General features: G+C 44.2%; 1 protein-coding gene across 9 annotated transcripts in view; it reads left to right on the top strand.

The window, feature by feature from the left end:
- The first annotated feature begins 2,073 nt into the window (after positions 1-2,073).
- The window catches only part of tns2a (tensin 2a), a 51,759-nt gene continuing 31,739 nt past the window's right edge, over positions 2,074-22,093 (top strand). For 2 of the 9 annotated variants that reach the window (XM_085781142.1, XM_085781139.1), the window contains exons 1-4: positions 9,492-9,588; positions 10,406-10,558; positions 17,890-17,995; positions 18,600-18,637. In XM_085781142.1, coding sequence (XP_085637268.1) covers positions 10,523-10,558; positions 17,890-17,995; positions 18,600-18,637 — 180 coding nt within the window. In that variant the 5' untranslated portion in view covers positions 9,492-9,588; positions 10,406-10,522. Of the gene's footprint in view, positions 2,875-9,428; positions 9,589-10,405; positions 10,559-17,889; positions 17,996-18,599; positions 18,638-22,093 lie in introns of those variants that run through there. The other 7 variants (XM_085781136.1, XM_085781144.1, XM_085781143.1 and 4 more) reach the window with 5 other exon arrangements.

Here is a 22,093-nt window from a genome sequence, read left to right as displayed (position 1 = left end):
ATGAGTGCACAGTGCACACATCTATTTTATTGCTTAAAAGTAAAAAATCTGTCAGATCCGTCTCCAACCACTAAAGACAATTGAAGTCATCAACTTGAGATATGAGACAAAGGTTTAAGTAGCGTCATCCATGACATCATCACAACTGTGTCTATTTCTGAACCCCTCCTTTGTTTGTTTCTTCAGACCACAGTTCTCTTCCTCTCTGGTTCTCCATATTTGGACTGGATTTGGATTTATCTTGTCTGTCTCAGCTCTTCTCTGAAGATCTTTTCCTTTCCTCTCCCTCCGTTTCTCCTCGTCAAAACCCCAATCTTCCAGAAATCTGTCATTAATCTTCACTGATCCAGACTAGATCTGATTTCTGCCAAGTCTCCTCACGAGCGCCAAGGATTCTGCAACACTGGGAGAGCCACATGTTTGCCAGAGAGACTCAGTATCAGAGATCATAATAGTTTCTTTTAGCACCATATTTTCTAATCAGATTAAACATCTTTTGAAATTAGCTGTAGATAATGGTTGTGTTTGCAAAGTGCTGCCTGTTTATCTGCATACTTTCCAGATGCAGAGCAGAGGTCTAGTGGCCGGACCTGAGTTGATTAGAACGAGTTAATTTCATGGCATGTAAAACCAGGAGGGGGGTTTGTTGTAAACACCGTATGTAGCCTGAGCTCATGTCTGAGACCTCGCCTGACAGATATAACATAAAGGGGAGGGAAGGCAAAAAAAAGGGGGTGGGGGTGGAGGTCAAGTGGAAGGGGGACGGAGGAGGGATGTATGGTTGGTAGAGTCTAGGAGGAGAGAAAAGGAAGGACACCTGGGAGGCCTGTCTGGGGCAGAATGCCTGCAACAACAAGACTCGCCTCGTCTGTGGTTTCAGTCTGAAGGAGAGAAAGAGAGAGAAGAGGGAGAAGGACGAAAACAAATGAGAGAAAAAGCGGGAACGTTGAGAGTAAATATAAAAGTTGGGAGGAGGGGGTGGGGCAGGGGTGGAGGGTGGATGTGGCGGGGGCTTTTGGAGACGCATCAAGAATTTGCCTTTTAAGGGGTACAGTCTCACTCCTCCAAGACTTGAGAGCTCCGTCGTAGCAGCCAAAACGCTTGAGGGAGAAGAAATAAACAACAGCAAAAAAAAAAAAAAAAGACCAGAGGGCAAAAGAAACACGAGCAACACTAAAATCTATCACACTGGTCATTGGTGGTGACATTAAAGGGCCCATGTCTCGTACTTTTCCTGTGTTTATTTAAAAAGTTGATCCTGAAGAAGATATTTGTTTTTTCAAGAACTGAAAAAAAAAACATTGCAATGTTGCATCTCTTCTCCCTGGAGCTCTAACAGGTCTTTCAGCCAATCAGAGAGAGACATTTTGAGCGTGTCCCCTCATTTTCTTTGATTATTGAATAAAACAGGTAAACACAGAGAGAAACCAACCTGTCCAGGTTGAATGGCGGCTGCAGGTGGGGCCGGGCTGCAGAGAGGCGACATGCTTTGTCGTGACATCCCAAAGTTGCAGAAGTCCTGACTTCTGTTTTCTGATGGCTGTGTGCATTTCCCTGTGGACTAAGGCTTTGATACTTTCACGGTACTAATATGGAAATCCGACTTTATCCAGTATGTGACCTTTAACATCGGTGCATGTTTTTTTCTTAATCTGGACAGATTTAATCTAAACAATGACGAAGATGTGTGTGACATTTCGTCAGAAAACTGTTATATGTTAGGTATGGATGCTGTGGTGAAAGAGATGTTGTTTCACGATGGCAACAAACAGGCTATTGCATCGTAAACAAGGGAGGGCTCAGTGCGACGGAGGCTCGGTGCACTCTGAATCACTGGCTTGCACAGCATCCTAGGAGCTGCCGTCACTGTTGTAGTTTTTCTTGGTTGTTTTCTAGACAATACCAACAATGTGTTGCCAGAGCTAAGGAGAGACTGCCTGTATCTGGGAGCAGGAAACAGAGGCGAGTCGAGGAGGAGAGATGGGTGGGGGTGAGAACAGAGAGGTAATTGTATATGTAAGAGTGAGGCAACCCTAGCAGAGGGGTAGAAGCAGGAGGAAAGGGAGAAAGAAGGAAGGGAGAGACATGTTCTTTGGGATGGGAGGACTGGGGAAGAAGAAGAAGTAACAAAAGGAGAGAAGAGGGTACAGAAAGAAGAAGAAATGAAGAAGAGCTTCACAGGATGAAGATGAGGATGATACCCAGGCACTGACACAAGGGTCATGTGTGTGAGTCAAGAGACGGAGGATGTAGAGGGTGTGATCGACTGGCACAAAGAAAAGGAGAGGAAAAGTGAAGTTGAGAGCCCAAGAAAGTTTGGATGTTTGTGACTTGTGTGAGTGAGGTTAAGACGGGCAGTGAGAGGGGGGTGGAGGCACAGAAATGGAGAGTCTGCATGTTGGACTGAGCTGGAGAGAGAGGTGTTTTTAAAGTGCGTATAAAGAAGGAGAGGGGGGTGAGGCAGAAAGAGCATGCAGAGTGTATCCTTCCCTCTGTCCCCGTAGCAGCAGCGCTGTACAAGAGCCAGGGAAAGGGGAAGGACCTCCCTCCCTCCCTCTCTCTCTCACCCCCTCTCCAGCTGACAAAAACAGCTGCCCAGGAGCCTGGGCTGGAGCCTGCTCAGAGGACAGAGAAGAGAGGACAGAGAAGTGAGAGAGGAGGAGGAGGGAGGACAGACGGACAGAGGAGACAGAGGAGGAGGAGGTGGAGGAAAAAGTCTCCAAGTCCAGGACCTTGTCCACCTATATGGGTTGCGTCCTGAGTTCGGACTGGTGTGGGGAGGAAGAGGTGCAACCGGTGCCGGTGGTCAGAAACCCATCTCTGAAGAGAAGGAGCCTGGAGAGGAGTGAGAGTGGCAGGATGAGGCTGACAAAGGTCAGTGTGCAATGCATGCAGTGTGTGATGAAATTATAGATGAAAATGTCCACAGTGATCAGGCGTGAAGCTGCTGCTGTGTGTGTGTGTGTGTGTGTGTGTGTGTGTGTGTGTGCGTGTGTGTGTGTGTGTGCGTGTGTGTGTGTGTGTGTGTGTGTGTGTGTGTGTGTGTGTGTGTGTGCGCCACCTCGGGCCTCCAGGAGGGTGCACGTGTTGCATGGCATCTGTTGCAGGATGAGTGACAGCAGCTTTACTTTTTTCTTTTTTTTTGACTGAGTGAGCTTCTTATTGATCAAAGTTACATTTTATAAACTGATCATCTAATCCTGAGTAATGTATAATGACACATTAGAATAAAACCAAAGTAATTTTATATTACGCACACAATGTTTTCTTCAATGAGGACTTCCAGATTAAGACTGTTGTGGGGAGTGCTGCTGCGTATGTGAAACAGGTGGCGTGCAGTGTGCAGAGGGAGCTGCATGAAGTCTGATGAATTACCTTGTGATGTCATTTGTCATGTTATGTCATGTCAGAGTTGGTTAACCACAAGTATGAAAAATTAAAAACTGTGTGGGTGTGGAGTTAGATAGAGGTGAGCTTAGCGTGCTCCTCATCTCTGCTTGTGGCTATCAGCTTGGGGCTACATTAGCCACTAGCATAACACGGTGGAATATCCAACAGCATTGTTGGGTGGTTAAGTTGAATTGTGGGTAACATGGAGCTGGCAGCTTTTAAGAAGGAAGAATGATGTCTTCTTATAGTCTGCTTAGGGTGATTGGTGACTCTAGGTGTGAATGCTTATATATGTCGACCCTGTGATGGATGGTGACCTGTCCAGGGTGTACCACGCCCTCACCCTTCAGCTGGGATTGGCTGTGGGAATAATACATTTGATTCAGCTGCATCCTTATTTTATATTTATTCATTTTATTTAATTTATATTGCTCATTTGGAAACTATTATTTTGAGTCATTATTGTTTTTTGTGATAATGCAAACTGAAAGAAAAACATGTTATTTGAATGATGAGTAGCCTACTTATCATGCAAATCATTGTGAGAATTCCCCTGTAATTTATTTTTGATTTTGCTGCACCCACGTTATTCTCACACAGACTCATTTAAAACAGATTTGTATCGCTGAGTGTTTCAAATTGTCTCTGTGGTTTAATTAATTAGGAATCAGAGATGATTTCAGTCGTTGGTAATCTGGCTCTAAGGAGCCCAGTGTGTGTGTGTGTGTGTTTTGTTTGGCCTTGATTGAAAAGATGATGTGGATGACAATGTCATCTCGGAGCCGAGGCCACATCTGTGCAGATACAATGACACTGTTGTTGTGATGGCCTCATCCCTCCTTGGGAATTACCATAATGTACACACAGGCAGGCTGGAGTCATCTTAGAGTTTTATTAGCCATGAAGAGGACACTGAGAACCTGGGCCTCCGTCCAGCAGCTTCTCACACTGGATCGCAAACAAGCATGAGATTCAGTTGCTTTTTGTGTCCAGATGTGTGAACTACCAGGTGCATTTTTCTAAATGTGAATGGATGCATATGTTTTTCGTGCGTGTGTATGTGTGTGCATGCTTGGTTGCACGACAGTCCCAGTGGCTCCATATCACGTGCTGAGCAGCGTGGGAATGTTGAGCCCTCTGGACTACGTCATCCTAGAGAGACTGACCCCACTGCATGGGTGTGGGAACCAGTTGGATCCCACTGAATGTCCTAGAGGAGGAGATGTTGTCTCATTTATTTATGGTCTTTTTTTTATGAACTTGTTTTTCACTTTAGCTCCATCTCTATGGACCTGCAGACAGCCACAGGTGTGACGGAGCAGAATTCTATGAAGAGCGATCAATGCCATTAAGGTTTTAATGCCATTCAAGACACGTGCATTCCTGATCAAACACATGCCAACGACTTACTGGAAACACTTGGGAACAGGAAATGATGTTCCACATGTTGCGTGTGGTGTGATTACACAATTTGCTGTTGATGTCATAATATCAGCAACACAGAAGGATGTTATAATCCATTTGACAGGAAAACACACACATCACATCAGCTGTTCCTTCACCATTTACACATGTTCGTAGTGTGGTTGAAACGCATCCTTAAGACGGCACTGAGCTCTGTTTTTTGTCATTAATGATTTTGTGAGAACTGCCATAACAACATCGTGCAGCCACTTATTGGATTGTCCAAAGACTTCTCTGTTTTCATTCATTGTCCAAATGTGCTCAACGTGCTCAAAACATGCTCGACTGGGCCAAATCTGCCTCTGTCCAGTGCTTCTTTGTCAGTTGTTGATGGGGAGAAGCTGAGCATCAATAAACAACCTTCTATAAATGGATTCCTGAAATAAACAGCTCTTGGCAAAGAGAGTCAATAGTTCATGTGGTTCTCTTTAGAGAAAGAAGCTCTGGTGAACGCTGTAGAATTCATGTGGGACAAATCAAAGAGGGCGAGCCTAAGACGGAATTGATGAAACAGCCTCATCGAATTTATACCCTTATAATAAAATGATTTTTCTGATCTGCTAAATTATGTGGTACTGTATGATCACAAACGGGCCATTGAAAGCAAAGGGTCTTCATACTTTGGCAGGTTTTTAAGAACATATTTAATTCACCAACATGCGCAGCCAAGGGTTCAAGTGTGAGAGTCATTAATGGAAATATGTGGTCGATGCATTTTTAATATGAAACATATTCTCTCTCAATTTCCATTGTCGGGGAATGGCAGGATTTCTTTTCCAGGGCGATGTCAGTCCATCACTATGGACAACCACTGAAATGTCTCAGCTCTTTTTGGATGGATTGTCTTGAAATGCAGAACAGATATCCTACTCATTGTGTCCAGAGGATGAATCTGGTCAACTTTTGGTGGTCTTCTGACTTTTCATCTACCTATCCACAGACAGACTGTTTTGGTTTGATTGCCAATAACTTGGTACAAATTGTCTTGAGCATCTCTAGATCTCGCACCACTATCAGGTCAGAAGTTTGATTTGTCCTTTCCTTGTGCGGTGTGCCTCATAGCCAGCATTAACAGCTATTTATATACTCGTCTTGAAGAGACGTTCAGGATCAAACTTCTTACTTTGCTCACAAAGAGCTGTCTCCAGCAGCAGAAATCATCAGAAATGTTAACTTTTGTCTCTATAATGTTTTTTTTTCTTCTGCATAAGTTACCTTGCCTTTCCATCTAGCTTTGCCCCATCTTGTCACTTTCCGATATTGGCTCACTGTGGCCTATAAATCTACCCTGAAGACATGGGTTCTGCTGAGTGGGTGTACAACAACCTCTTGGACTGTAAACACAACGATGGTTGGAAGCTGTTGTAATGCAACAATCACGGCCACAAGTTGCTTATCATGCTACAGAATGATCCTTTTTTTGTCACTATTGAAAACAGAGAGTAAATCGTTTTGTTTTGTTTTTTGCCTTTTTTGTTGACTCTAGAAATATATAGCGACCTGGCACTGTGACAGCGGTTTTATATGTATTTTTCTAGCTTCTCTGTAATTTCTCATGAACAACAACAAAGTTTAGATTGGCCATGACCAATACTGAGGCCTTGAACCACAGGCATTCACTACAATCACACACCCAACGCAGGAAGGAAGACTGACCGGTTAGGGTTAAATATAGACCCCCCAACACTCACATCAAAATAGGACAGAGTATAGAAGTAGAATAGAAGAACTGCACACGCTCCTTCATGGTAGAAAAAAGGTGAATTCCTATGTAAAGCCCAAGCTCAGGGGGTGGCTGTCGTAGACTAGATTCCTGCGGCTTGAAAACAATGATCTGTCGCAAACTCAGAGCAGGATTTGAGGAATGCTTGTTGTGTAGCGGGCACACAGATGAAAGCTGATCGAGGGAAAAGGGAAAGACATAAACCATTTCCTCCCTCAGTAAGTCTCCAAAAACCCACCAACAAATCCCTACACCGCCCTTAAAAGAAACACCTCAAAGCAAACTATTCACAAAATATTTTCTTTTCTTACACACAAAAATGTGTAGCTTTGACATTAGGCCAACTTTTGAAAAAATGTCTTTGGGACCGAGCGAGCGGTGTTGGCCGACGGAGAGGGTTTTTATTGAACTCATCAGCACAATAAATGTGAACACGTGCTTGTTTGCCTCCCTGCGTCTCACCCGCTGTTCCCACTGCTTTTCTCGCCATTTCGCTCCTTCAACAGCTGCACCTTATCAGCCGCTGGCTTAGTGCTGTCTTACACAATCCTTCGTCAAACTACGCAGCCCCCTTTTCTAGCCTCCTCCTCCCCTCATTTCCTCTCGGCCCAGGCTCCACACACACACACACACAGACACACACGCACACACACTCCGTCCACCTCTTTCTCATTTACCACCATGCACGATTCAAGTCCTTCCACTTCCTCCAAACTCTAAATTCACCCTTTCAGACAGCGTAGACATAAACACACCTGGCATCCACTGTAATATTTCATGCAACATGAAACACCTTGCATTGTGGTGTTGACCGGAGTCGTGTGGTGCAGAGAAAACTTAGTACCATATTGCAAATGTGTCACATTCTCAAGTTCTCTAAAGTTATTTCCCTGTATTTTCTCATTTTTTATGCACTTTGGCTTTGTTCCCCCTTCTCTCCCCATCTCCATCTTTCTTCCAACATGGCCCTCCCCCACTTTTCTCATCGACTCAACCCCTCATTCCAATCCCAAGCACCAGCTTCCTGTCTCTCGTGGTCCCTCAATATTTTCTTAGTCTCACACATGACCCTCCTTTTACCTTTTTCACCTCACTACTTTGCTCCTTGCTTCTTAATCCATCTCTCCTCCTCCTCCTCTTCAGCTCCCTCCTCTTTTCCACAATCCAAAAGAAAGGGAGACAAAATTCCATAAACAATTAACCTCCCCTTTTAGTTCTCCCTTTTTTTCTGTACCATGAGCTGGAAATTCCTAGGTTATGAGCACAAGGAATAGACCGCATTGGTGCACGTGTTGTTTGGCGGAGTTGTTACTGCACACGTCATGATTCACAGTCACATTCTGCACAGATTGGCAGGGATATACTACACAGCCTTCATACCTGCATGTCAGACTAACACATATGGAAGTGACTAAGAGACTGAAGTAGCAGACAGGTATAAAGCTCTGTGCATTAGCAGGCTGAGGCTGGGTAATATTATGGGCTTATGATTTAAGACAGGCAACTATAAAGGAATTCACCTATATGGGCAGTTGGGCACATGGAGTATAATCCAAACCATGAGCATGTACAGAGACACTTGGCAAACAATCAAAGATTTATATCGTCATCTAAGAAAATCTTTTCTTGTTTTGATTACAGAGGACCAGCTCAGACTTGATTGACAGTCTGGTTTTTGAAATTTGAAAAATGTAGCTATGCTTTGTGCACTTTTTAATTTTAAACGCTGCCTTGTTAGTCTTTGTCCTTATAAATGATTATTTGAAGGTGATATTGTCCTAATTCATTCACTGCAGAAAACCTTTGTGAAAGAAAAGTGAATATCAAGAAATGTGCCTGATAAAGCAGCAGAGCCTGCATGGCCCATTTCTCTTATTTCACCACTAGATGATGCTACTAACACACTTTAGTCACCCTCAGCATGCAGATGTTAATCAAGGCACATCTGTGTTTGTGTGATGGAGGTTTACAGTAAGCGGATACCACACTAAGCCCACAATGATGCAGGGACTTAACGACAGTGATTACCGACCAGGTGTACTTGTACTACGCGTGCACTCCTGCAGTCATATAAGTGGGGTACGTAGACAAAAATAAACACAAACACTATAAACACAAACTTTCATTCAAATTTGTGAGTAAAATATCATTATTGCATCCTTCTGGCAGAGGTTAGATGATTCCCCCACCATCCACCAGATCCTTGTCAAATATTGATTGTCTACAACATCCAGTTTTAAATCAGTTATTAGAGCAAGACAGGTGATGGTGTTGAAGGATGAAAGGAGGACATGGAGGAGTCTACATGGGCTGTCAAAGTGCCCTTCACTTGCTGCTTTGGCAGTAGGCCTACTGTATAAACCACATAGGCGACAAGCTATAGAGAGACCAGGACTGATTTAGTAAAAATTGTTTTGTTATTCATTATTAACACTCGTTATTATCGCCAATAATCTATAATGACCCCCACTATGAAGGATGGGACCAAATTGGTAGTTATCACAATTATTAACAAATGAAATACTTGCTGTTGTGTAGGCCTATTCTTTGTCCCCCTGTCCTGGATGCAAATTGGCTATAGTTGATAACTTTGGTGGTCTACAATTACATTTAATTATGCGTAAATAAATAACTAAAATAAGACAAATGACGCTGAAGATGTTGCATGAGTGATTAAATAAATGGTAAATCTACTGAAGTACAGTATATTCTTGAGTGACTTAAGGTTTTTTTTGAAGGGATAATACAGTTAAATGATTTGACCAATCCAGATCGAGTATCCTCACGCTCCCCTCCAGGAAGTAACCAATCGGAGGAGGCCCTTCCAGTAATAGTACTCCACACATGCTCTTAGCTGCGTGTTGCTCCGCCCCTCAGCCCCACTTAGGAGGGTGGACCGGGATAAAGAAAACAAGTTATCTCATAGTCGCAAGCCATGTTATTGATGGCCTTCCCGAGAATGAGGGGCAGCTCTTGAAACAGTGGATATGATTAGCGGGAAAATGAGCAAGGTAAGTGCAACAGTCTGGGGGGAAGTTTTAGGGCTTTCGCGCTAGTTTCGCTTCATTAATTAACTTAATAAGTCAATGTTTGGAGTGTGCGGGGATTTGGATGGATGTAGGATGTGATGCTGAACTTTTCCTGCGCATGTGTTGCGCACTTTGTAGATTTAGAGTGTTTTCTGTTCGTGGACGCCATAACGTTAAAATGATGAAAGTTTCACCACTGTGAAGAGTTCACGGTGTCACAGCCTTAATGTTTGACCACACGGAGGTCTGTGTACTTACAGTGCTGGTATGGCTTGAAGGCGGCTCACTGAGGTACTTCTGTACTGCGTGTGCGTGTGTATTTGTGTGTGCGCGCTGCTCGAGCCTCACCATACCTGCCCGTGTTTAAGTGCAGTTTTCTGCGGTAAAACTACACTTATTAGGTCTCATTGCTGTTTTTTTTTCTAGTATTTTCTCACCGCAATGAAAAGAAAGTTGGCTGGACTTTTAGTGACTTGTTGCTCGAAGCGTCGCACTTCATTACACTGACATGAAATGGTCTGAACAGGGTCATATGATGCATCCAGCCAGCAGCCCCCCCACCGTCCCCATTGTTACTGCGTCAGAGCGAGTCACCCATCATTAAGGCTGAGTGCGCGTGCATGTTGCGGAGAGCTTTAGTGACACAGGTGTTTTTTTTTTTTATGTAATCAACTAAAACCTGTTTTTATCAGCCAGTCCTGAACTATGTGGATGAAGCGTAAATAAATGTGCCGTTGTGCTGAGCTGGGAATAATGTTTCCTCTATTTCTCCAGTAATTTTCCTCGTGTTTATTCCCAGCTGTAGGCCTGAATCTGAACAGGCCAATGCCAAGGCCAAGAGCTGGAGAGGCAATGTGGATCAGCTGCCACTGATTCCTCTTTCTCATCACTCATAAATGGACCAGGCTGTGTTGTGATGGAGACCTGGAGTTTGTGTTTCCTATCTGATGCAGTGAGTTAAAGTCTAATTTGGTCTAAAAAAAAAAAGTGGGTTTACATTACACAATTTGTTGCTGCCACACTTGTCAGATTTTGATGACAGGCTATAGGGTTGTGTGTGTGTATGTGTGTGTAATACACAGTTAGCTTGGGGGAATGTTAAAAGCTGAAGCAACTAAAAGTATTTGTGTGTGTGTGTGTGTGTGCGTGTATGGTTGGTGTGGTGGTCTTTGTTGGTGTGCATGTGTGTGCATGCAGACACTGATTAATGGCCATTGCGTGGTTCATACGTTGGTCAATTAGTGTTGGCTCCATATCTTGATCCCACCTTGTCAGAGTTCCTATCCCCCTCTGCAACATGAGGGAAACAGCTACGGATTAACAACAAGATAAGATTGTCCACTCTCCTCCGACCTTTCCTTCGCTGATAACAGTGTGGGGCATTTGCCATTTTTCTCTTATGTGAACCCGTATTTGATGCAGATTAGCGCCGGTCTGCCTGCATTTTCATCAGATTGGATAAAGAGCTTGTGATGAAAAAAAAAATAAAAATAAAGAATTTCTCTGGGAAAACCTGGGCAGGAAATTCAAATAAATACGCATGCACACCTCTTCCTCCTCCCAACAGAAAAAAACAAAAAAACAGAGTTGCCTTTGAGCAAGGCACTCGTATACAATCAGTACAATCCTATGGTTGTGTTCAGTGTACAGCAGTTGTTCTATATTTGTAATTATTGGGTGTAACTGCAAAATTTGATGGTGCAGAAATGGCACCGTGATCGGTCGTGTTTATTTGGGAGACCCCCCCCCACCCCCCGTTTGCTGCCAAGTCCAGAGGCTGACACAGAGGCTGGTTCATGTTCCCTTGTGCCAGATGCAGTTACACCGGGTTCATATCTACAGTAGCAGCCATTCACTCTCACCTGGAAAAATCTTGTAGCATTAAAACAGGAATGAATCCCCTGTGCTCCAGTGGATGCAGCAGCAGGTTTCACAGGTTTGTGGCTGCAGTTGAATCAGATCCGCTCCTCGCGGGCTTGAACATCACTTAATCGTCACCCCTGGATGATGTCATCCACTTACTGAGGCCACTTTGCAGTAAGATTTTGAGGCAAAACAGATGCTGCATTTTTTTTTTGCCAGTAAATATGAACAACTGCAGCAGGGGGTGTTGGTGGCGCTCCTGGAGCAATAAGACCGTTCTGTGTGTGTGTGTGTTTGTGCATGCGTGTTTGCAGCAGGAGTCCAAGGGAACGGGAAGTGTAACATGGCGGCACGCTGACCTCACCTCAGGAACAGGGAGTCTCTGTTCCCTCCACTGCCTGTCCCACCCTTTTGGAAGGACACGTGCACTTACATACAAATGAACCGACACACACATTTATTAACACACGCACACACGCTCAGGCCTTGATGCCAACAAATGATGCAGGAACCCAGATACGAGCCCATGTGAGACACTCTCAATGGAGGGTGGGATTCAAGTACACAACAAGGCGTCACAAACACACCACTGAGTGACTTTGTGATGCATTTGTGGATAAAGCTGTGATTAGAAACTGTTGCACAAATTAACAACTCTTGGGTTGCCGTCCATTTCTGGTGCACATTGAACCTTCCTGCCACAAGAAGGAGACTCGGGTCATTTCCACAGCACCCAAAGGTCAAGTCTGTAAATTTCCTTTTAAGGACTTGAGAATTTTCCCCCTTTGTTGCAGATGACTTAAGTTGGTGACGGTCAATGGGAAAACCTGCTCTGCATTCACACCATTTGCACACCAGATGCGTTTTGACCTCAGAAACGGTTCACCTCTGTTCCTCATAGAGCTGTAACAACTGATTAGTTGACACAAAATCAACACCTAAAGGAAAAAAGTCAAACATCGTCAATGTCATTTTTTATTTTGCAGAGTTGCAGCTGTTCTTTGTCTTATGTGACTTTAAGTGAATAACCAGTGTGAATTCATTGTCCCATTAGTGACTGAGCTAATAAGCTTGTTACTGTAGCTATGGGAGTGGAGCTTGTTAGCAGGCTTTTCTGTGTACCACGTTCTGACCCTGCCTTAAGTCGAGCAAAACAAACATGTGCTAGAAAATATTGAAATTAAATACACTTTTTTCTACAATGTATTGATCCAAGTCTGTTTACAGGTTTGGGGGTTACAAATGTTGTATAAAGCCTTTGGAGGTTGAGGTTGGAGTTACCTGTGTGAAGTCAGAGTTAATCAATTCAGGTATAGTGCCAAATCTGTATGATCTCAAGTCACTGGACAGGGTAAGGTCAAGCCTAACTTTGTCTAAGGGAGAAACCCAGTGGTACCTGCAGTATTGACCTGAAATGTGCTGTAAATCACTCGTACCTTCTCATGGAAAGCGTAGAATAAGGACCTTTAAAGGGGAACCAAGCCAGGCCACTTTTTCGCTGTTTTGCTACAGTAACCCCGCCCTCACCCGGCCATGTGCATTTGTTTTCAATGAAGCCAACGAGAAGGCAATCCGTGGAGCGGTCATTATACATGATATACCTGTTACAGTATACTTGTGTAGTCGTTTCAGTCATAAACAAGGGATTATAGGTTAAGTGTCGTGGTGCTGCCAAGACGAGAACTGGGACACCGGGGTGGAGGCGCTGATCTTGCAAAGTTGGTTTTCGGCCAAATGCCCTTAGAGGGAAGACAGAGAGCCTCCATTCTCCCCATAACAAGTCCTATAACCATCACAATTACTCCGAAGCTGTTTAATAAATTAATAATTTAAACTTAATAAAGGTAAAAATCTTGCATAGTTCCCCTTTAAGCAGCAGAGTAATCTATAAAGAAGACAGTTGTCAGCTATACTGTAGCTTTACTTGAGTATCAGTGAAAGTGCTAAACATGCCAGTGAGGGAATGAGGAAAAAGTGAATGGTGGACTTGGTGCAGCTGGATTTAGGGTTAGGAGGATGGACTGTGAGCCACCTGCTCCTTCTGGCAGTGTAGACCTGGTGGTTGTGCTTGGTCTGTAAAATAATGATCCAAACTGCTAAAGACAAAGTCCTGTTCTTGTGACAGTGACAGTGACACAAAGATTTCTAAGGACAAAATCAGTGAGAGAACTTTCCGCCCAAGGGGGCTTTTCGATAAGTGCCCTCACCAACCATCTGCTGCTGAAGCTGAGGTCAGTGTCCAGTCTTTCAGCCTGTAATGAACCACTCCCACACAATGCCCATCATTGTCTAAATATCAAGACTATATTTAGAAAGAAACAACAAGGCGGAGGCCACAGACTTTCCAGGGTTGTGTGTGTATGCACGAATGGCTCTCTGTTTCTGGATATTTGTTTTAACATTTGTATGCATACATCTCAGCTTGTGTGCATCTCGTGTGTGTGTGTGTGTGTGTGTGTGTGTGTATATGTGTGTGTGTATGTGTGTCCAACTCCTCCCTCATTGAATCCAGCTACTGTTCTGTGACGGCTGGCAGACGTGCAGGGAGGAAGGGGAAGGATCTCTGGTTAGAAAGCATCTCTTTGACTCCAGAAACCTGTGGCTCCTTTCTCTGCCAGAAGGCTAAAAATATTAGAAAAAGGACTTCTTGTGCGTAGCAGATGTTGTAGCAGAGGTGGGGTCTGTCCTGGCACACAGGAGGGGGGGACACAGGGACGGGAAGAGGAAAGGGGAAGGCTGTCTGTTTCCACCGACCGTCCACAGGGATACACATCTGCACGTGAGTGAGAGCGTGAGTTTTTCTTGCTGAGGTCTCAGGTATAGCTGTTTACAACTCCTGCCACTAGTGTGGAAATTTCAACAGGTTGTGACTGGTGCAGATTTTCTAGCTCAAATGATCACATCTTGAATTTCTCTGATGGTTTGTCCATCGATGTTGGATCTAGTCTGTGTAACCTGTACATGGGTTTTTAAATGACAAAATGCACAATTAGTTTATTCAGATTTTTTATTCAAAAAGTTTGACTCTGTTTTTGTCCCAGCCTGCAGAAATGCACGTTTCTTCATTACATACTGTAGAACACACTGAAGAACACATGTTGTACCAGAGGAAGATGTTTTTTATCCATCACAGCGGCGACAGTAATTACTATCTCGGGGACTGGGCTCAGCATCGCAGGTTGTTTTCTGTCCTCGTACACTAAGACTCTACCAGCTGTTTTGTGCTTCCTCTGTTGTAATCGTCCTCCAGGCTATAAAACCTCCTTCACTGTGCTTTCTCCTGCAGGACTCACAAGTTGAGTCCATTTGACTGTTTCAATAGACTTGGTTAGTGACTCAGTTTGCACACTATTTTATTCCTTCATTTGGCTGTCTGTATTTGTTGTGATCATTTCCTTATGACGCAGGACCCGCTGAAGTCAAATTTACATGCACTCATTTGGGAAATGCTTTTAGCAAAAGTGTCTAACAAGGGAGGGGCAATACTAAATCTTCTTCTTTATGGAAGCACTAATTACTAAACCTGCAATACATGCAAGAACATGAAGTGCACTGAGTAGAGCTGGCCATATACTGCGGTTTCAGATATGCTTTTTATAAATTCTTATCAAACTGTAAGTCAGTCGCCCATAATGTGGGCCCATCAGCAATTCAAAATGATCAATAGATAAATGATCTGAAAGCTTGGAGGCAGATTTGTTTAGCAACAATGCTAACAAGGCACAAGAAGCTGCTGTTCCTTTGATAATTTAAAGGTATAGTTCAACATTTTGGCAAATTGGCCCATTGCCATAATACCTACAGTCTTAGGAGTAGGTTCGTTATCTTTAATTGTCGGTGCAAGCTATTTTTTGAATGGCGGAGCAGAGTCGTGAGCTGCTCAGAGCTACGCTACGGAGGCTAATGGGAATTCTTGGTTTCCCTCATCAAACTCCAAAACGCTCTGGTGGACAAGTTGTGACCTGCACATTCACCACGCTATGACATAATAACGGAACGTTACGAGACAGAGTTGTTTTCAAGGTAAATTCATGCAACACCGCTGATGCGTGTTCCCGTCGGGGGGCAGTTTTTCGACAAACAGTCTCTGCATTTGCCTCAAAAACAACTCCGTCTCGTCAGCCTCGTTCCTTCCTGTGCACTACATGATGAATGACACATGACAAAGCTAAAATTCAGCCGAGTCATGGAGCTAAGGAAATGCATAGTAATTGCCGTTTAGGCAGGTGTTTTAGGAGAGGAGGTGCTCTCAGGTACCACATCTGTGATAGCTTTTAATATCTCGTGCCACCATCATGGGAAGTACACGTTGGCTGAGGAGGAGGAGAGAGACAGGGTTTTACGTGCCGCAAAGGTCCCTGTCTGGATGTAAACTGGGAATGCTGTGGTTCACGATAGGCGCCTCAACCCCGGGGGGCACCATCCTCTAAGCCAGTGACGACCTACCTACCTTCCAGTTCCCTCACATGAACCGGAGCGCAGCAGCTTATATTGGTGTCAAATATGAGACCCAGCACAGCATGCAGTAGCAGCATCGTGTATCGCTGTCTTGACCATGATTGCCTGCGGTCGGACCCTATAGTGTCTTGATTGTGTCTGAAAAAGAAGGAATGCTGCCAACCTCTCTGCTGTGTGTTTATCTCTCAGCCCACATCACCGCCGCGGTTTGAGCTGACAGTAACTGGCTGCTTTTTTAAAACTCACCGTGGGCCCCATGCGTACACTCGTTGTGCGTGTGCTTGGTACAGACGCGCACACACACACACACACACACACACACAGGCACATGCATGTAGGTTATTGCACAAGTCTGTTGGGAAGAAAAAGTTTGGTGTGTGTGTTTGAGACAGTGTCAAGGCAGAGCTAATGAGCTAGAAATACATGACGTAGTCAAATTGGTCATGAGACGGAGGAGCTGTTGTTATGCTTGGGGTTCAGGAAAAGGGTGTAGAAGGAGAGCCAAATCAAGGCTTCATCCAAACAAGATCAAGATAAGATAAGATTACATGAAATTTTAATGCAGCCTGTGTGAACCGCGATTTGTTACTGTGAGAAAAGCATAAAGAGTCAAACATTACAAAAGTAATGACTACGCACTTTCAGAGACGGACGCCAATCCCCCACTGAACACGCCAGATTACATAACGGACATCAACCCCTGAGCCACCCACCCAGTCCATCCCCACCATCCAGGGTGCTGCGGTCATAGTACACTTGTACTGGAGCAGGCCAGCGGCCACTGAACACAGCTGGCAAGAGGGTGATGCCAGGCAGGCAGCTGTCCAAACACTGTCCAGTCCCTGAGAGCCAGAGTCAGAGAGAGCAGTGTGGGATAATGGAAAAAGTGTGCAAACAGCCGCCTTTCTTTGTTGCCAAGGAGGAAAAGCACACACGCAGGAAACAAAAAACCCTTTATGTTGCGTATGTATCAGTTTAATTATCCCCCCAAAAAAACTATGGAAATGTGGATGCTGAGCAGCCTCGGTAGCTCACGCGTTTTCCTACATGTTGCTGGTGATGATGCTGATGTTGTGTGTCTCAAATGAGTGAAGAGAGAAGCAGCTAAACCTGCCAGTTTACAGAATCTGCACCACCTCGCAACATGACATTGCACATACTTTGTTTGCTCCCATGTACACCCACCCCCCACCCAATTACCTAACCATCCCCCCCTCCTTTTCCTCTCATTATGTATCCATGCATGAAAACATGCTAAGCAATCCTTGTACTTAGCCCGTGGTCGTTAGCGTTCTCATGTTCAAAGCCTCCTCAGAGTCACGTCAGGCCCAGTCATCTGTGGATCTGATCCCATGTTGGGAAACAAAGAGGCACTGGGTGGGCAGGGCGACCGCACAAATGAACACACGCACACACGCACGCACAGAGTGAGTGAGGGTGACATGAGAGAGAAAAGTGGTGGATTTCTTTTACTTTCCATTTCTCTCTTTTTAAGAATTAGTCCAACACATTTGCTCTTCTTTACTTTGCACGCACACACTCACACACTAAGGATTATAATGGGCTATGGGCGGGAACCTCAAGGATTATTACTGGAAGACAGTTACACAACCAGAACAGAAGTTCAAGAGGCAGAGGGAGTAGAGAATGGATGTTGCCATAGTGGTGCACATACACTCATAAAGTTGTACTCATTCACACACGCGCGAGTACACATCCACATGCACGCTGAAGCAGGCGGTTCTAAGTACTTGTCATTGTTAGGAGATCAGAAGCCATTTCTTAAATGTCTTTTCTTTTGACGTCCAGTTTCTTTGTCTCATTTCCGTGCCGTCAGATGAAGATGGTTGACAGACGACATGTAGCATCCTCGAACTCAGCCTCACGGATGAAGGTCAAACAAAGATTTTCACAGTGTTTCACATCTAATTTCTCTATCTGTGTGTGTTTGTGTGTGAGCAGGCGGGGAAGGGAGAGCCCCACGCCTTCAAGGAAAAGACCTTCAAGAAGAAGCGTCAGTGCAGCGTGTGCCGTCAGAGTGTGGACCACGTGGGCTCCTTCTGCAGAGGTAAATGTTGCAGGCGTGGACGTGTTGAGGTCATGTCTCCCTCAAAGGAATATGTCGGATGATGCCACGACAGGCTGAAATAAAAGTCTACCTATTCCAATATATAAGAGACCAGTAGTACATAGGATGTATGACACAGGACTATGAATAGAAGATGGTGAATGGGTTAGGGCAGTGTTTTTCAAGCTTGGGGTCGGGACCCCACGTAGGGTCGCCAAGAATTCAAATGGGGTCGCCTGAAATGTCTAGTAATTGATAAAAATTTTTTTAACTAATTATTATTCTTTTTAAAATTGGTATTAAAAACACCACACACAATCTTAAACAACTATTCTATACTTTCACTTTCTCAAATATAAATCGAGTTAAAAAACACAGACTTACAAACACAGATTTATTGTATTGTATTGTATTGTAAAATGCAGCATATAAAAATATCTGAGCTGGTGCTTCTTGATTGATGGTGGGGTCACCAGAAATTTGTGATGTCACAATGGGGTCACGAGCCAAAAAAGATTGGGAACCACTGGGTAAGGGGTTAACTTGATGCCAGTGCTAACACAGACTTCTTTCCTCCTCCTTCCCTTCTCTCCTTCCTCTCTAGTATGCAAGACAGCCACCCACAGGAAGTGCGAGGCCAAGGTAAGAATCAACTTCAGCCAGTCCTTTGTGATACTTGTTGGGTCTAACAGTAACAAAAACACCTGTATTTACCACAAACTCTACAGATGGTTTGCATTGTGTGTTTCCAACTCCTCCAAAAGGTATATTTTCGCTTTAGGTGCATTTTCAGTTTGCTTATGAAATAACAGAAAATGTGGAAAGTGTCTGAGGAAAAAAAGCTGATGTATTGATAAATAAAAAAAAACTAAATTCAAACAAGCAAAAATGCAATGTCCCCATCCTGTTTTCCACCATTTTAAGTCAGATTATTTTATTTTCTCCTTTTCCCCTGCAACAGCTTAATGGCACCAGACTGCAGGATCAGTGCCACCAACTGCTCATTTCAATACACTCAACTCTTAGTTTTTGCAAAACAACAGTGAATGGAAACACACATTCATTTGCATTTTCTTTTTCTGGAAATGGATGTAAAACTCTTACATCTGTAAATAATAATAATATAAAGCTACTAAATCAAAGTAAATCACTCTGTACTGAGGAGCAAACTATTTATTCAAATATTTCTATGTACTGTATGCTGCTCTGGAGCAGATTAGATGTCAAGTCATCACCAGCCACCAGCATTAGGACCTCACTAATTCAAGGTTGAGCTTATATAGCTGGACTGTTCATCTTACGTTGCCTTGAACTAGTTGACCCACTTGTGGCTCGAGTACAAGTGCGTTACAATTTCTGTTAGTCGCTAGTTAACCGGTCCAACCATGGCTGGTAACTATGGCATCTAACAAAGTGGAGTTGTTTACTGTAATGCCACTGAGGTGTGAAAATGCGGTGCATAACCGTGGCTCTATGAGGACAGAAGTCTCCAGATCTCCGCTAGTATGAAGGCCGCTCAGTTGCATTCCTCAGAAAGAGCTCGGAGCCCTGCTCCAACCCCGCACTGCTGCCACTGTGAAAGGGTCATTGATGGAGGGATGGGTAATGAATAGACAGAGAGAGGCAGAGGGGGAGAATGCCAGCCATGGCCAGAGTGACGACGAGGGGGTAGAGGCTGAGGAAGGGAGCCTTGGCACCCAGCGGGCGAAGGAGAGAAAGCCAAGGGCGAAGGCATGTGGCAAAGAGAAGACTCATTCCTCGAGCCTCCCTCCGTCCTCATGTCTTTTATCTGAGGAGAGCAGAGCCCAGAGGGTGAGTTCAGAGATGAAAGAGCAGCTCTCAAATGGTACACACAGAAAGAAAGTAGAATCAGGTTTATTTTTGCAAGGAGATATTATTATTTGCACAATAGCGCATACCTACATCTGTGTGTTTCATTATCACACAGCTGGTTAGCATAATTTAGTGTAAATAAATACTGGAATAAGGAAAACACAGCACAGTCCTGTCACAGTGTAATATCAAAATTTTACAAATGAGTCTTTACAGGAGTTGAATAAGCGAGATAAAACCTGTTATTTAGTTAGTGTCTAAAGGAAGACCTCTTTGTTGGTCGAAACGTTGGTTTTTACTGTAAGCTTGAACAAATATTTTTGCATCCGAGGCTACGGAGTGTGCCACATTCTCCTCTTTTTCCTTTGTTCATTTTTTGGTTGTGAGCACCTCATCAACACAGCTGTGCGCTCTCCTCTTCAAAAGATTTAGTTAGTGTCTGACATGATGGGAGGTATTTTGTAATGTTTAAACAGATGCAGGCTAGCTACTGTACTCTTCTAAACTAAGCTAACCAGCTGATTGAGTTCCATTAGGCCGTTCGTTAGAGTAGTAGATTGTCTCCCCTTACTCTGTTGACTTATCGACTCACTTCATATGACGTGTTTAAGAGACACAAAGGGGTTTTTTCTCTTTTTAAGCGTAGGTGTATGATTCTCTGACTTGAAAAATATTGGCACAGGAGGATGACTCATCATTCTTCTTGGGAAGAAATCCTAGAAAATGATGCAAACTAGTTTACTGGAAAACAAGTGTTTCTACAGAAATGCTGGTCCATATGTAGTAGTATCACACAGGGGGAGGGGATGTTGTGTGATGCTCTTGTTGTAGCCGTCTGATGTGTAGTCGTTGACCAGTTAGTTAAACGGTGATATCCATCGCAGGAAGGGAGAGGTCGGATACGGCGGGGGCGTGCACTGTAGTCTGTGTGTGCCGTTATCTCCCCTTGTATTTAGACGGTAGATGGGATGGCATCAATTCATCAGTCATACTTACCTAGTTGAGATGTGACTTAGTTACAGATCGACATAGCAGATATATCTTTCTTCCTTACCCACTGCCTATAACCTGGTTTGTGGTGATATTTCCTCACTTGCACTTGAGCCACATGACAGTTATAATCTGGTGCTCCTCCTCTATGACCATATTCAAGGTGTTTATGTGCACACATCTGGAAGGTCATGTGTGACCACCCTCTTCTCAGCAGGCTGCTGTTTACATCGACACCCGGCTGGTAACGTAAGCTCAGCGACTGTTCGGTATCGTTTCAGTGCGTCAGCTCCAGTTTTCTGGAAAAGCCCCCTACTCTGTAATTAAACTTCCTCCCCACAGAGGGTGATTGGTGCTGGTAGGTCGTCTGTGCACAGTTAGTACATGTTTTTTTTCTCTTGGTTGTCCTCTGTCATTCTGTTCCCTGCTCTTTGCCCACAAGGTCAACAGCCTCCAGCTGGCCCATCTCTGTTCTAATAAAAACACAGTCTCCCACCCATAAAGAGTTTTATTCCAGTATGCTCTTCTCTCAGAGAACAGTTGCTCCTTATCTTTGATCCCAAGTGGAAATTTTAGTCCACTGGGAACTGGCGGCGGGGGGCGGGGAGGCCATAGAGAAAGAATGACTAGAGCCCAGGGGCAAAGAGATGGAGGGAAGGTTGGGAAAGGACACTGAAATAGAGAGGGAGGTCTGAAGAGCAACAGTGGGAGGGGGGGGGGGGGGATTAAAATGAGTGAAATGCAGCCCGTGACGGGTTGATCAGTCTGTCTAATTAGGCAAGAAGAGTCATTTCCGCTTGTGAGAGGAAAATAGAAACTGTCTGACTGGCTGTCTGCTCAGGTCCTAGTCACACAGGAAAACCCCACTGACATGAAACATTTCCATTTTGAGTTTGATTGCAATTGTGTTCTCTACAGTAACTTAAACTACCTGTATTTCAGTCACAAGCTTATAATAACTTTGACTTAAAGGGATAGTTCAACATTTTGGCAAATTCGCCTATTGCCATAATCCCTATAGTCATAGAGGTAGGTTCATTACCTTTAATTATCGGTGCATGTTGTTTTGAGATCTGCGGGGCAGAGACGTGCGCTGCTCAGCTAACACAATGGAGGTGAACGGTACAGGTCCCCTGTCCCTCATCAAACTCATCAAATACACAATCCAACAACTCCAAAACACTCTCGTGGACGAGTTGTGACCTGCACATTTACCACGCTATGAGATAATCATGTAACTTGTCCATGAGAGCGTTTTGAAGTTGTTGGATTGTG

This window comes from Trachurus japonicus, chromosome 7 (assembly GCF_045865225.1).
Source record: "Trachurus japonicus isolate A0001 chromosome 7, Traja_1.0".
Classification (NCBI taxonomy): Eukaryota; Metazoa; Chordata; class Actinopteri; order Carangiformes; family Carangidae; genus Trachurus; species Trachurus japonicus.
Note: the sequence above shows the minus strand (reverse complement) of the source record. Positions and strands in the feature narration are given on the sequence as shown.